The 15,372-nt window shown below is 48.1% G+C and overlaps 1 protein-coding gene across 6 annotated transcripts in view; it reads right to left on the reverse strand.

Moving 5' to 3' along the window:
• Positions 1 to 952: 952 nt before the first annotated feature.
• Positions 953 to 15,372, reverse strand: part of Mre11 (MRE11 homolog, double strand break repair nuclease) — a 50,365-nt gene continuing 35,945 nt past the window's right edge. For 5 of the 6 annotated variants that reach the window (XM_017795608.2, XM_029558668.1, XM_029558669.1 and 2 more), the window contains 6 exons: positions 12,588 to 12,810; positions 11,704 to 11,784; positions 8,305 to 8,363; positions 7,281 to 7,345; positions 4,171 to 4,246; positions 953 to 3,280 (listed from right to left, as the gene is read on the reverse strand). In XM_017795608.2, coding sequence (XP_017651097.1) covers positions 3,224 to 3,280; positions 4,171 to 4,246; positions 7,281 to 7,345; positions 8,305 to 8,363; positions 11,704 to 11,784; positions 12,588 to 12,810 — 561 coding nt within the window. In that variant the 3' untranslated portion in view covers positions 953 to 3,223. Of the gene's footprint in view, positions 3,281 to 4,170; positions 4,247 to 7,218; positions 7,346 to 8,304; positions 8,364 to 11,703; positions 11,785 to 12,587; positions 12,811 to 15,372 lie in introns of those variants that run through there. The other variant, XR_001872176.2, reaches the window with a different exon arrangement.

A 15,372-nucleotide genomic window follows, 5' to 3' on the forward strand; every position in this document is an offset into this window, starting at 1 on the left:
CAGGTATTCAAAGTTAGGTTTTTAGGGGCTGGAGTACAGCTTAGTGGAGCGTATGAGCACATGTGTGGCCCTATGTTCCATCCCCAACACCAACAAATAAATATGTTTTTAAAATGTGCTCTGGATTTAAACATTATTACAAACGTCAGGTAACAAGAGAAACACAGCTGCCTCTCATTCCATTAAGCAATGTGCTTAATATATTTTTTGCCCCTGCAAAAATTTGCTCAAAGTTAGATGTAGTCCGGCACCAACTCAAGATGAGGGGCTTGTCAGGCCTAGTGTGGAAAACACTTCCTTTTAAATAAGCTGCCACAAATTTGAAATTAAACAGGCCTGTGACCCAGTCACTTAAGCGACCCCAGGACTGTGCAGTGGCTGAAAGAACATGTGTCAAGGGCCACCCCACCCAAGGCCGAGCACCCACTGCTCAACTACGCGGCACAATCACCAGATGCCGCACATCACACACTTTCGTTTGACCAAACTAAACACCAGCATCTAAATCACGTGTGGGAGGCAGTGTGGTTAGCTTTTGGACAGGCAAGGATGTTTTTAAGAGGCTGACAAGGCAGATGATGAACACCCAGGACAGCAAGGCGAGCCTGGAGCTTGGCACGAGGACCAGAACGTGTGGCTGGCCAGGCTGCTTGGAACACAACACCACTTGTCAGTTTTACAGAAAGAATAATGTTGACAGGTTGCACCTGGAAAGGAAAACAGGAAACACATACATTTTGGTGTGCATTTCAATGTCTGAATTCTGAAGTAAACTGACAAGATCTAAAACGGGCTCCAGAGTCTACAAGGGCACAGATCCATGACAACAGCAGCAGGGTGCACGACCTGCTTTGTGGAGGGCAAACTAAAAGTTCTGATGTTTCCAGATCCAACAAACGCTGGGTTCAGAATTATCAAGGGAAGACAAATGATGAAATGCGGACTCTTTCCATTCAAGAAAAACCTTTATTATATAAAAAGCTTTTATGATTGTAATGAGTTAGCTTGAAAATCCACAAAATATCAAAGGGAATTAGATGTTTGACAGACACAGTTCTCTCAGACTCCACCAGCTAAGAAACGTGCTTTGGAATCATCTGAACCTTTGCATACCCAATACCCACAGATCTGAAAACTGTCACCAAAACCCCCAAAGACTTTGCTGCCTCTAAACAGAAGATTAAGGCTGAGAGGCCCAGCTGACCATGCAAGACAATCAAGTGTTTCACATATCAGTGGCCACACTGCTAGGGTGTGGCGTACGCTATTCATTCACAGCGATGAGATTCTGCCTCCCACCTACCTGGGACTCTTCCCCCAGCAGCTAGCTCCTATTAAGTGGCTCTTTTCATTCTTGCCCTGGCAGTTTTCAGAGGTGAAAAGCTTGGCCCTTCTGCAGGAGGGTGCTGTCAGGGTATCTAGTGACCCTATCCTCCACATCACTCACCTAGACACAGCTCATTGGCCTTAAGACGCCTAGGCTCTGGGCAGTGTGGGAGCATGTGCGCTAAGGAGCACCGCCTCCCTGCAAGCTCGCACTCCACGGAGCCCCAGGCTTTGCCTCTGATCTTTTATATTTAGAATGATAAAGATGTGGGTGGATCTGCCTGAGGGTGTCTCCCAGGACCAAGCTCTGAGAAGCTTATCAGATGCTAAAACTGAGATGCCATCTCCAGGACGCTCTAACACTTGCCATGTTTCAGACAGGGTTATTCTGATGGTCATGAATATTGTTTAGCCAAACACTTGTGTCTATCTATGAAGAAATGCCACACTGTGTGCTAGTAAAATCAAGATTCCCTGAAGGGAGTGTTTAAATACACTTGCCTCACAAAACTAAGTGATGTGCAGATGCATACATGGACTCAGCAACTGTGACAGCTCCTGAAGCCAGACAAAAATCCCAGCATGGAGGGGAGGTGGGCATCAAGTTCCACTCCCGGGAGCTACAGGGCATAGCTGCTGGGAGAGGGAGTCAGTTTTCTATAAGGGTGTGGTCCTGACAGGCTGACCACACTCCAAGGTGTACATTCTCAAGTGTTTGGGCAACATGATTTGGACTCAGTGTGGGGGGAAGGTGGGTGGGGAGGAAGGCAGGTGCGAGAGAGAGGAAGCATATGATCAACAAATTGTATCAAACTCTCAAATCATTCTTAAAGGCTGAAAAGATAAAGGACTAGCTACAGGCCTCTATAGAGAGCTTGAGAGGGAGTGAGCTTACTTAAATCTGAAAGTTGAGTGAGCTTACTTAAATCTGAAAGTTAAGTAACTGTACACATTTTATTTCCTTCTAAAAACAGGGGTGGAAATACAAACTTGACATCAGTGGCGTCAATCAGATTGCTGGGAATTCTATTCAGAAACATTTTACCACAAGCAAAGCTACGACATCACTGGTGAGGTTGTCACGGTGCTTGGCAGAGGTTGGTTTTCAGTATTTTACCTCACCTAACGTAACCACGAGGTCAGCTGAATGTTCTGCCCAATGCAGCTTCTCTGTTTTAGGAAGACGTAACATTTCTTAACCCTGTTCCCGAGACGTGAGAACACAGTGGTCCTGATGACAGAATCACCACCTCTCACTGGGAATGTGACCCAAGTCTCTGCTACGACTGGAATAAAACACTACCCAACAAAAGCCTCTCGTCTAGTTATTCAGATCTAAGGTCCTCCTAGTCCCTCAGCCTTGGGGCCTGGCATTCCAGCAAGTGTCACAAAACCATACAAACTGACAACAGGGAGCTCAGGCAGGTTCACACAATGACTTAATTTTCAGGAAATCCAGACTATCTAGAGATGATCAGAATTAGGAAGATTGTGGTTTCGTACACTCTCCCCTCAGTTGGGCTGCAGAAGCATGCTGGGGCATTTTCTCCATCTTCACTCTGGAGTGCATTCAAGCAAAGCTCTTCTCAGCAGGAAGCATGCCATTATGTCAGGAAAGAACCATCTAAACCACCATGGCCTCCCCTGTGATGGCAACAGAGGATTAAAACCTATGTGACAGAGCTGCTCTTAGTGCCTGAGTTGGGAATCTCTTTATGGAGTCCAGTCCAAGAAATCACACTCCAAAACGCAAACCCTATACCCAGCTTCTCTGTTGACCAGCTTCTCAGATTCCTCAGTTAATAGCAGTTAAAACATCTTCCAATGTAAAGTGAGTGTGTGGTGCTTTGATTTTTTTCTCCTGTATCTTGAAAGTTTCTAAGTTCTATTAAAAACATTATCTTCGGCTTCTCCTTAGAGAACTAATGCTCATGAAAGGGTCATCATCATCATCCTGAAATGCAGAGATGTTAGGTCAGAGACTGCTCACACTGAGGAGACGACAGAAATTCTTATTCTTATCTTTGAGGGATTCACTCAGTTTTGCAAGACTGAAAATTCTAGAGGTCTGCATTGTAAGGTGAATGTTTCACAGCAAGCTGTGCACGTAACAAGGTTAAGATGCCACAATGATACTTGGAGGGAGAAAGGGAGGGGGAGGAAAAGAAAGGAAGAAAGACAGCGGGCGTGGTGACACACCTTTAATCCCAGCACTCTGGAGGCAGAGGCAGGCAGATCTCAGTGAGATCAAGGCTAGTCTGGTCTACACAGTGAGTTCCAGGCCAGCTGGGGCTACAAGGAGACCCTGTCTCAAAAAGACAAATAAATAATAAATAAATAAATCATTCAAACACCGAAACAGTGAGGCAAGTCATGACTGTACCATTCCCCTTCTCGTTCACACAACTCTGCAAATCCATGTCCTGCCACAGGGCAACTTATCCCCGCCTGATACCTGCATGATGTGAGGAGTGGCACCGTGTGCACACATGTGTGTACATGTGTGCACGTGTGTGTGTGTCGGGAACACAGTGAGCACACCACTAGAATAACACCTTAGTGTCACTAAACCCTAAACCATGTTCCAAAGACAAAGGGCAGAAGCTGAAAGCAAACCCCCAACTCTGGTGCTGCCAGTGGGACAGACGAGGGCTGAGCGTCCCACTAAAAACCCCAGGCCTTCACAGAATAACCGCACCAGTGGACACGCCTGCCCTCAGCACGATGCTCCATAAGGTTATCAGTGAGAATGAAAAGGGTCACTCGTGGCATCTAGCTAGCAGTCTGCATTTACTGCTAATAAACAGGTACGATAGCTAAAATGTAATGCCATGAATTTATTACCTCATCTGACTCAAAATCAACCCCTTGGGCTATCTGGCTCTGAGACATTCGTTTGCTGGACGATGGGCCTGACCACCTGAGGAAGAGAGAAGGAAAAACCAAGACCAGTGAGTTAGACTTCATCAAACATGTACTGCGTTTAAAATGTCAATCCCACAGCAACCACCTAACTCCCGTGTGTGTATATGTATCACAAGATGTATTTGTACATATCCATGTGTATATTACACACACAGGCTGTGCATACATCATGGGTGTGTATACACAGTCCTGGCTCTGTCTCCCTGAGGAACCCTAAACACAACACTTCCACGTCTGGACTGTTCAATGTTTCTATGGTACAAGGATTCTAATTTCAAAAGAGCTTCATGGTCAAAATACCATTTACTAGCTATGTTGCTTACCCCTCTGTGCCTCAACTTCTTTATCTGTCAAATGGGGAAAATTTTGTAAAGTTAACGTCTAATGTGCTTAACTCCCCAGAACTTGGTGTGATGTCAGCACCTGTTACCCCCACAACTCTTATGGCTTGTCAAGTGCCTGGCCACCCACTTCCGAACCACAGAAAACAGAACTGCTGTTCATCCAAATTATAGCTGTTTCCCTAATAGGACAGAAGGATCTTTGGAAAAGCTCCCTATTCTGCAATATGTCCTGCCACAGCCCATGAAGTGTGTTCTTTTCCCACAAGCACTGATAATTAAGGGTCTGCATTATAAAACTTCACATGTAATTATGAACTGATTCAATCACCCTTAATGTACTCCCGTCCGGTACAATTTAAACAGCCCAAGTCAGCAGCCATAGTAAAACATGCTATGTTCCCCTCAGGTCCTAACAGAATATGCAAAGTGCTGAGAAGAAAAGGAAAAGAGCCACTGATTATTGTCACTAGTAGAAACACACACTGAGTTTTAGATAAGCAGTGTTTCCCCAGGATGTCAACACATGAAAGAAAATGGTAGTCTGGAATGAAGTCATCTTAGCACCACAGGCAAAAACCAAAAAGGTGACCAAGAGAACCTAAGTACTCTAGAGAGACCACGTCAGCCGTGTGAGGAATCTAGAGAGACCACGTCAGCGGTGCGGGGAATCTAGAGAGACCACGTGAGCTGTGCAGGGACCCTAGAGAGACCACGTCAGCCGTGCGGGGACCCTAGAGAGACCACGTCACCCGTGCGGGGACCCTGGAGAGACCACGTCAGCCATGCGGGGAATCTAGAGAGACCACGTCAGCCATGCGGGGAATCTAGAGAGACCACGTCAGCCGTGCAGGGACCCTGGAGAGACCACAGAGACCACGTCACCCGTGCGGGGACCCTGGAGAGACCACGTGAGCCGTGCGGGGAGCCTGGAGAGACCACGTCAGCCATGCGGGGAATCTAGAGAGACTACATCAGCCATGCAGGGAATCTAGAGAGACCACGTCACCCGTGCGGGGACCCTGGAGAGACCACGTGAGCCGTGCAGGGACCCTGGAGAGACCACGTCAGCCATGCGGGGAATCTAGAGAGACTACATCAGCCATGCAGGGAATCTAGAGAGACCACGTCACCCGTGCGGGGCCCCTGGAGAGACCACGTGAGCCGTGCAGGGACCCTGGAGAGACCACGTCAGCCATGCGGGGAATCTAGAGAGACTACATCAGCCATGCAGGGAATCTAGAGAGACCACGTCACCCGTGCGGGGCCCCTGGAGAGACCACGTGAGCCGTGCAGGGACCCTGGAGAGACCACGTCAGCCATGCGGGGAATCTAGAGAGACTACATCAGCCATGCAGGGAATCTAGAGAGACCACGTCACCCGTGCGGGGCCCCTGGAGAGACCACGTGAGCCGTGCAGGGACCCTGGAGAGACCACGTCAGCCATGCGGGGAATCTAGAGAGACTACATCAGCCATGCAGGGAATCTAGAGAGACCACGTCACCCGTGCGGGGCCCCTGGAGAGACCACGTGAGCCGTGCAGGGACCCTGGAGAGACCACGTCAGCCATGCGGGGAATCTAGAGAGACTACATCAGCCATGCAGGGAATCTAGAGAGACCACGTCACCCGTGCGGGGCCCCTGGAGAGACCACGTGAGCCGTGCAGGGACCCTGGAGAGACCACGTCAGCCATGCGGGGAATCTAGAGAGACTACATCAGCCATGCAGGGAATCTAGAGAGACCACGTCACCCGTGCGGGGCCCCTGGAGAGACCACGTGAGCCGTGCAGGGACCCTGGAGAGACCACGTCAGCCATGCGGGGAATCTAGAGAGACTACATCAGCCATGCAGGGAATCTAGAGAGACCACGTCACCCGTGCGGGGCCCCTGGAGAGACCACGTGAGCCGTGCAGGGACCCTGGAGAGACCACGTCAGCCATGCGGGGAATCTAGAGAGACTACATCAGCCATGCAGGGAATCTAGAGAGACCACGTCACCCGTGCGGGGCCCCTGGAGAGACCACGTGAGCCGTGCAGGGACCCTGGAGAGACCACGTCAGCCATGCGGGGAATCTAGAGAGACTACATCAGCCATGCAGGGAATCTAGAGAGACCACGTCACCCGTGCGGGGCCCCTGGAGAGACCACGTGAGCCGTGCAGGGACCCTGGAGAGACCACGTCAGCCATGCGGGGAATCTAGAGAGACTACATCAGCCATGCAGGGAATCTAGAGAGACCACGTCACCCGTGCGGGGACCCTGGAGAGACCACGTGAGCCGTGCAGGGACCCTGGAGAGACCACGTCAGCCGTGCAGGGACCCTAGAGAGACCACGTCAGCCGTGCGGGGAATCTAGAGTGAGTCCAACTCAGCCTCTCTGAATGTTCAGCATGGCGTATGTGTAAAGCACAGAACAAACAGTACAGAAAAGCTGAGATCCACATTAACACAATGGTTTTCTACTAGTTTTGAAGTGTCTTTTGTAAGATGACTGGGTGATGCAGGTGGAGTCGAGTCACAGGTTGTTTGGGGGGGTGTGCTTGCAGGAATGCTGAGTCATGCCCTCACGCCCCTGCACACTTTACTAAATTCTGTTTATTTTCTCTGTCACAGAAGAACGTACTGCTATAGAATTCTGGGTAATTGTAGTTTTGCTTTTGTTTTTGCAGGAAGTCCTTAGTCTACCTTTGGTCAGCCTTGGAACTGGCAGAAAAAATGTCATCTTCATCAGACTCATCCACCTCGATTGCCTAAGAAGGAAGCACAGCCACAGATCGGTTTTCATGGATGGGACAGGAACAGAGGATGAATTAAACAGTAGACTCTCGAGGTGCACACATAGGTTAAGTCTACAAACCACACAAGCAACTGCTGTTAAAATGAAACAGCTGGGAATGGGCTTGGGGGTAGGGCCCCTGGCAAGGCTCTGTTCTGGGAAAAAGCTAAACCTAGTCCGAGCTCCCTCTTGCTTCATAAAAGTTACTCTCCAGTCTGCCTTCGCCCACTCCTGGCCATCACCAGAGCCTGAGCTCCTAACAAAACACAGAAGAGTGACTTGTGTAGGTTCAAGTGCAGCCTGCCCTGCACTTTTCTCTCTGGGCGCTGATGAGAAGTTAAACCTTCAATGTTTCAGCTCTCAAGTGCACAGGATACCCATTACACACCCCACAGTGCACAGGGTACCCTTTCACCAAGCAGAATTGCCTGATGCAAAATGTCCAGTCCTGACAGCAACTGTGCTGGGCAAGCCTGGCATGAGAGGAAGGCTTAGGACTCTGAGGACAGACTCCTGCTGGGCGCCTTTCAGAATGCAAAGTGGGGGCAGAGCTGGTGTTCAATTTGGAGCAGAGCACAGGGCCCCGGAGACTCTGGCTTTTCAACTAGTCCCGAGTCCACACTACTATGAAAAAACCTCTCCTTCTGATCAACTCACTGGAGCACCAGGTCCAGGCAGGGCCTTTGGTCTAGCATGGTTGTCCTTCAAACCTGATGGTTTTCTCGTAATGTGAACCACTGTTTTTTTGTGTTTTGTTTTTTAAACAGAGAAACAAGAAAAGCAACTCCCAAGAGCCCTCAGTCAAAACCATGAAGTCCTTCAGTGTAGATGTCCACAGTTTTTCCCTTTTATTTATTCTGTGAGTTGAACAGTTGACAGCCCACAATGCAGGATACATAAATCCTGAACACAGAACTGTAACAGCTTTCTCACCTCTGAGTAGTTCTTAGTAGCAATGTTTCTAGATGGGACCTGTCGGGTAGATCTGAAGGCTAGAAAAGCAGATGAAATACTTGTTAGGGAGTTCTTAAAATAACTCAGGAGGACGTGTATGCTTCTTCAGCCAAGAGGTTAGAGTCCTGTCTGCAAAACCCACGGTAACCAGTCAGAAAACTTTGCATATCCTCTTCAAGACAACCTCCACTCAGAACAGGGCACAGAAAGACAGGGCTTTAAAAGCCAAGGGATCCTTCCAAACCCAACGCCCTCCTGGTCAGCAGACCCAGAAATCTTCCTACCCAGCCTAAGCCTGTCACCTCTCAGGCTTCCTACTTCCAGGCTCTGGACGAGGCCTGCCTCACAGGAAGGATGAAAGGCTCGGGAGCCCAGTTCTCACCTGTTCTGCTATAACTGTGCAGCCTGCACTCTACATGGATGGTGTGGGCAGACGACCAGCACAGAAGAGACCCTGAGGCCTCCAAAACATGGCTGCTCAGGACTCATTCACTACCTGTCTCTTGCCAAATCCCACAGTCCCTGAAATCGAACACTTTTGTGTTTTTTTTTTTTCTGATTCCTAGCAGAGAGCAAACAGAAAGAATGCTTGCTTGTGCAATCAAGTAACTTGATCAGAAAATCGGCACTGCACCGCGAGGCTGTGCTCCGGAGAGAGACTCATTCTGGCTTCCTAGCTGGCGACTGTGGCCAAGTTACTTGGCTTATTTAAGTCTCAATTCCCTCACCTGTAAAATAGTGCCGATACTTTACACAGAAAACTCACTGGAAGGATAAAGAGGCACTTAATGCAAACTGCTTTGTCAAGTGCCTAGCAGGAAGCAAGCATTCCTACACAGTGCCTGGAGTCCACCTTGAGACCCACAGAGGTAAATCACAGGCAGAGGCAGTAGCCAGGTGTCTTTCAGTCCTATCCTCTGCTGAGCAGCCTCAGTGGGGAAAGCCTAGCTGTCAACTCTTATTTATAACGGCCGCTGGCTACAAGTGCAAGTTCTTCCTTCTGCCACAAAATTTCGGTACAACCATCAATCCCTTACTGCAGGGAGCTCGCTGTGACCAAGTGCGGCCTTTATTACTGCTGTTCCCCTGGGCTTGCCGCAGACACTTGCAAGTTACAGAGTAGGTGCCTTAGGGTTAAAACCCCAAACCTAACAAGACGTTTTACCACCTGCATGGTAAGTTTTAAAATAAAATTAAAAATCACTTATCTTTTCAAAAAAGGCCCAATACTGGAGGTAATTCGTTAAACTAGCAAAACTACTGGATCAAATCAATTAGAGACAAATTTAGACCGATGATTTACATAGCATCCACTTCTGCTAGGGGTATAGCTCAGTAGCAGAGTGCCTACCTAGCATGTGAGGTCCTGGGTTGGACACTTAGCAATATAAAATGCGTATACCACCCACCAGCATAAATTTAGCTGTGAAACTGCCACCTCTAGGGCGGCGACTCACTCACCACCACCCAGACTCAGCACTCAGACACATAGGCTCACTCAACTCCTGTGAAGTCAGTACCTCACAGGCACTCTCAGAGTGAAGGGAACCGGAAGTTTCCTGAATAGCGGGTGTACGATCTCTACCAGCTCATCAATGGCCACAGAATTTGAACAAACATGTCCACTGAAAACAACCTGAGCAGAGGCTGTCTTTAAGGAAAAACGTTAGAATTGGTTTTGAAAGCTTTAGTGGCCTTGGGACATGGTGGTACACACCTTTTTTGTTTGTATGCTTGAGACAGGGTCTTGCTGTAGCCCAGCTGACCTGGATGGAGCACATCTTTAACCCCAGCACTTGGGAGGCAGAGGCAGGCAGATCTCTGTGCAATCAAGGCCAGCCTGGTTTAATTAATGAGTTTCAGGCCAACCAGGGTTACATAGTGAGATCCTGTCTCAAAAAAACAAAAGATCTAGATTTCACAAGCATTACCTGACTGCCCAGATAACCCTCAAGTCACACACATCTGGTCTATACTGGTAAAACCTCGGGGGCCGCAGAAGCCAGAGACAAAAATAAAGCTTCTCTGGGAGCAGACAGCATCTCCTGAGGCCTCAAATTACACTGATAATTTCTTAGTGACAATAGTGAACAGAGCAAACAAAGAGATGAGTCACCATGAAGAACAGAAAGGGGACCAGAGCAGGTCACAGAGGCCAAATCCTAATTAGACAGTCAGACACGGATCCATGCTCTGCACACACAGGGACACACGCACACGCGCACACACATACGCATACACAGATGCATATATACATACATACATACATGTACAATCCTCACACATGTACAAACACACACACACTAGTTTCAAGGAACGCTCTGCACAGAACAATAATTAGTCCAGGATGAGACAAGGCCCTGGGCTAATGTGGTGGCCGGTACTCATGGCACTGTGGAGGCGTAGCGTGGGAGTGGACACCCCTGGCTGCTCTATTTTTTTAAAAATATCATATTTTTGCCAGGCATGGTGGCACACGCCTGTAGTCCTAGCACTTGGGAGGCGGAGGCAGGTGGATCTCTGTGAGTTCAAGGCCAGCCTGGTCTACATAGTGAGTTCCAGGACAGCTGGGGCTACAGGGAGACCCTGCTTCAAAAAGACAAAAAAAAAAAAAAAAAAAAAAAAAAAAAAAAATCTTATCTTTATTTCACGTGTGTGAATGTTTTGCCTGCATGTGCGTAAGTGCACTCATGTGGTGCAATACCCACAGAGGATAGAAGGCATCAGATCCTGTGGAACGAGAGTTCCAGACAGTTGTTAGCTGCCAAGTGGGTACTGGGAACCGAACCCAGGTCCCCTGCAGAGCAGCCAGTGCTCCTGACCACTGAGCATCTCCAGCCCCTAGGCTGTTGTTTCCTGTAGCGACAGCTCAGTGCTGACTACTGACCAGGCTCTGGCTCTGCTTGTCTTACCGCCTAGACTCAACTTCTTTCCAAGTCCTTTCTACACTGAGGAAGGAGGCAAGCTGTTCTGGACCTCTCCCAGGTGCCTCTCTCAGGTAAATTAAGTGTTTCTAGCCTTCCACGTGCCCTCACCAGCCTCACTTCTCTTCAGGATCTCTGTCAAAGGTAAATGGTATCAAAGTCTCAAAATAACACAGTATAAAGAACTGTGGATTTGATTCCTCCAACAGTCTGACACAGGACAAGCTTTCTAGTCTGTTTTCCAGTGCTGGAGCTCAAAGCCAGGGCTTGGTACAGGCAAGGTACGTTCTACTGCCAAGCTGTGTCCAGCCCAACAACACTCACAGGTGACTATCTCAGCAGCTCTTCTGACCACAGAGAATGCAACCTGAATAAACCCGTGGTCAGTGGGGCTTTCAGTCTCCCTGTGTTGGGACTGATAACTGACGAGACACGCACCATGGTCTGTACTTACCATCTAAAATGGACATATTTCGAGAGGTTGACGCAGTGGCCTTCGAGCTCCTGCTCTGAGTAGAAGTCTCCAGCCTGGTGCCTGCAATCAGAAACATAAGCAGCCAGTCACAATCCCATGGCAGCTGAGTGAGCACAGGCCAAACAGAAAGCGCCGTAGAAAGGCCAAAACACTGTGCAGAAAGCCAGGCATGAGCATGAAAACAAACTCCAGAGTGTGACGATCAGTTTGAGACTTTCAGGCCACCCTGGGTCTCACTTTCCAGTGAACAGGAAGGACACACCCTGTAAAGCCGTCCTCACCAACAGACCCAAATCACAACCTATGTTACCAGCTTCAAGTTCCCATGGAAACAGCCACTGCAGACAACTGAGCGTGCCCCCTAGTGGCATATTACAGAACAGCAGCAGAAAGGCCCTGGACGGCCATCCCATCTGGACCACCAGGTCAGTGGTCCCAGCGATGGCCTTTGAAATCAAGGTGCTTGGGCAGTCTTCCTTTTTAAACCAATTCTATGGAGACCACAAACCCGCTGGCATTGTCTTCTGACAGGAACAAAATGCTCAGTGACCTGGAGTGGTGATTCGCTGGCCACTCTCATAAATTCTTATTTGTGTCATCATTCCTCTGTCCTCATCAGAGTACATGAGAGGCACAGACATTCCTGAGGAACACGGATAACGGTAATTCAAACCCCTTGCTGCCCATAGTTCATCCAAACAACAGGTACGTGTCAGAACTGCATTAAAAATGGTTGTTAGGCATTACAGAAATCAGTGTTTATAAAAACAAAACCTCTTAACAGAGTTCTGACCAGAAGACACAACTGGATAAATCTCTCACAGCTTGCACATCTGCAGTGAAAGGCAAAGACGGATGCTGACCTCCTCGGCCCCTCTGAGATGCGCCTCTCGGTGCGGCACTCTGCCCTCTGCCTCCTCTCCGGCCTCGGCCGCGGCCTCGTCCTCTGCTGGGCACTGCTGACAGGCTGTCGTCAGAGTCATTTGCTGTCTGTTCTGCTACATCTAGACTCGTGAGGTCATCACTGCTGAAGGCGGAAGCTGAGTTCTCCGACTGGGATCTGAGGGCCCGGGCCCTGTTCATGGCCTGTGTGGCAGGGACAGTGGGGGCAGCACATTAACAGAGACAGGATTCAAACTGCCACCCTCCAGTCACAGGATCATTTAGCACTGGCCACCTGCCAACATGGTCACGTATGTTCTGTGCTACACGGCAATCAAATTCAGCCACTTCTCAGACCAACGAGCTCCCTGCCTGATGAGACCTTCTAGAAGGGTTACCAAGAAAAACAGTTTTTAGAATCAACATTTTCAAAATCGTAAAGAATACTGAGAATCACACCTAATCCAATACCGCATTTGTAGGAGACAGTCATCGGAATACTTTTAAAAAAATTAGCTCTTTAAAAAGATAAATTACAAAAAGACAAAACACTTGCAAAAACAGCTTGTATCTGAATGGTGAAATTCTAGGGTGGTTTTGTTCTTTCTTATTCCTGAATACATTTTTTCCTAAAAGACTTTTTTTTTGGTCTTTTTAGACAGGGTCTCCTTGTAGCCCCAGCTGTCCTGGAACTTACTATGTAGACCAGGCTGGCCTCAAACTCACAAACATCCTCCTGCCTCTGCCTCCCAAGTGCTGGGATTAAAGGCGTGAGCCACCACGACAGACCAGACTATTTTTTAAATATTTTATTATTTTATGTGTATGAGTGTATTGCCTGCATGTATGTGAGTGCACCCGTGTCGCGCAATGCTGGGGAGATCAGAAGAGGGCTTCAGAATCCCCTGGAACTGGAGTTAAGGACGGTTCGTAGGCTCCATGTGCGTGCTGGGAATTGAAGCCGGGTCCTCTGTAAGAGGAGTCAGTGCTCTTAACCACTGAGCCATCTCTCTAGCACCAAGACTTACTATTTTTAAGCATGTTCTCTATTGGGTATATGCACACGAGTCCAGCTGACTTTTGAGGCCAGAGCTGTCAGATGCCCCTGATGTGGACTTACAGGTGGTTGTGAGCTGTCTAATGTGGGTGCTGGGAACCAAACTCGGGTTCTGGAACAGCAATACATGCTCAAACCACTGAACCATCTTTCCAGCCCCCTAAAATACTACTAAAAAAGTTTGTTTTTATATTATCTTATGTGTATGAGTGTATTATCTGCATGTATGTATGTGCAATGCCCTCGGAGGTCAGAAAAGATGTTGGGATTCCCTGGAACTGGAGTTATGGATGGTTATTAGCCACCATGTGGGTGCTGGGAATAGAATCCTGGCCTTCTTCAAGAGCAGCCAGCATTCTTAACCACTGAGTCATGTCTTCAGCCTCTAAAATACCGCTTTTATATTCAGAAAAACATGAGCACTAAATAGCCTCTTATAAACTTATATAAAAAGACCTGAAAAGGAATTAACTTCTTAGATCCAAGAGTACACCACTCTCCTCATTTATAAGGGAGCGTTTAAGGGACTGGAGAGATTGCTCAGTGGTTAGAGCAGAGGATCCAGATTCAGTTCCCAGAACCCACATGGTAGCTAACAACCACCTGTAATTCCAGTCCCAGGGGAATCTGACGCCCTCTTCTGACTTCCACAGGCATTGCACAACATGGGTGCACTTACATAACGCAGGCACATAACACATAAAATAAAAATAATAAAATATTAGCTGGGCATGGTGGCACACACCTATGGTCCCAGCACGTGGGAGGCAGAGGCAGGCGGATCTCTGAGTTCAAGGCCAGCCTGGTCTATATAGTGAGTTCCAGGACAGCTGGGGCTACAGGGAGACCCTGCTTCAAAAAGACCAAAAATAAATACATAAATAAACAAACAAACAAACATTTATGGGCCTGGAGAGCTGGCTCAGTGGTTAAGAACTCTGACTGCTCTTGCAGAGGATCCGGGTTTGATTCCCAGCACCCACATGGTGGCTAACAACCATCCATAACTCCGGTTTCAGGGGAATTTGATATGGTCTCTGACCTCCGTGAGCTTTGCATGACATGTATACACTTACATACATGCAGACAATACACTCATACACATAAAAATAACAATAAACAGTAAAATATAATAAAAATTTTTAAAAGACATTCAGAAAGGTAAAATCTGAGACAGACAAATAGTCTAATTCTAAAATGAGTAGTTTAAATAGAATAAAAGCAATTCTGCCCTAATCACACTTGAATCAGTCAAAATATAACAGAAAGAACAAAAATAAATTTTTTTTTTTATTCATGTGTGTGTGTGCACCACATGCATGCTGGTGCCACTGGAGGCCAGAGGGTGTTGGATCCCTGGAACCAGAGGTTCAGGTGGTTGTGACTTGCCTGATGTGGGCGCTGGGAACAAACCCAAGTCCTCTGCAAGAGCAGCAATGGCTTTTAACCACTGAGCCGTATTTCTAGCCCTCAAAACTCTCTTTCTTGAGACAGGGTCTCCCTGTAGCCCAACCTGGTCCGGAACTCACTGTGTAGATCAGGCTGGCTTTGAACTCACAGAGATCTGCCTGCCTCTGCCACCTGAGTGCTGGGATTAAATGTGTGCACCACCATACCCAGCCCAAACGTGCTCTCAATAAAATCAGAACAATCCAAGCCCACGAATGCTATCTTTTAAGGGCAGTTAACATCTGACCTGCTAGGAAGAG

This window comes from Nannospalax galili, unplaced genomic scaffold (genome assembly GCF_000622305.1).
Source record: "Nannospalax galili isolate Female #2095 unplaced genomic scaffold, S.galili_v1.0 scaffold469, whole genome shotgun sequence".
NCBI classification, from domain to species: Eukaryota; Metazoa; Chordata; class Mammalia; order Rodentia; family Spalacidae; genus Nannospalax; species Nannospalax galili.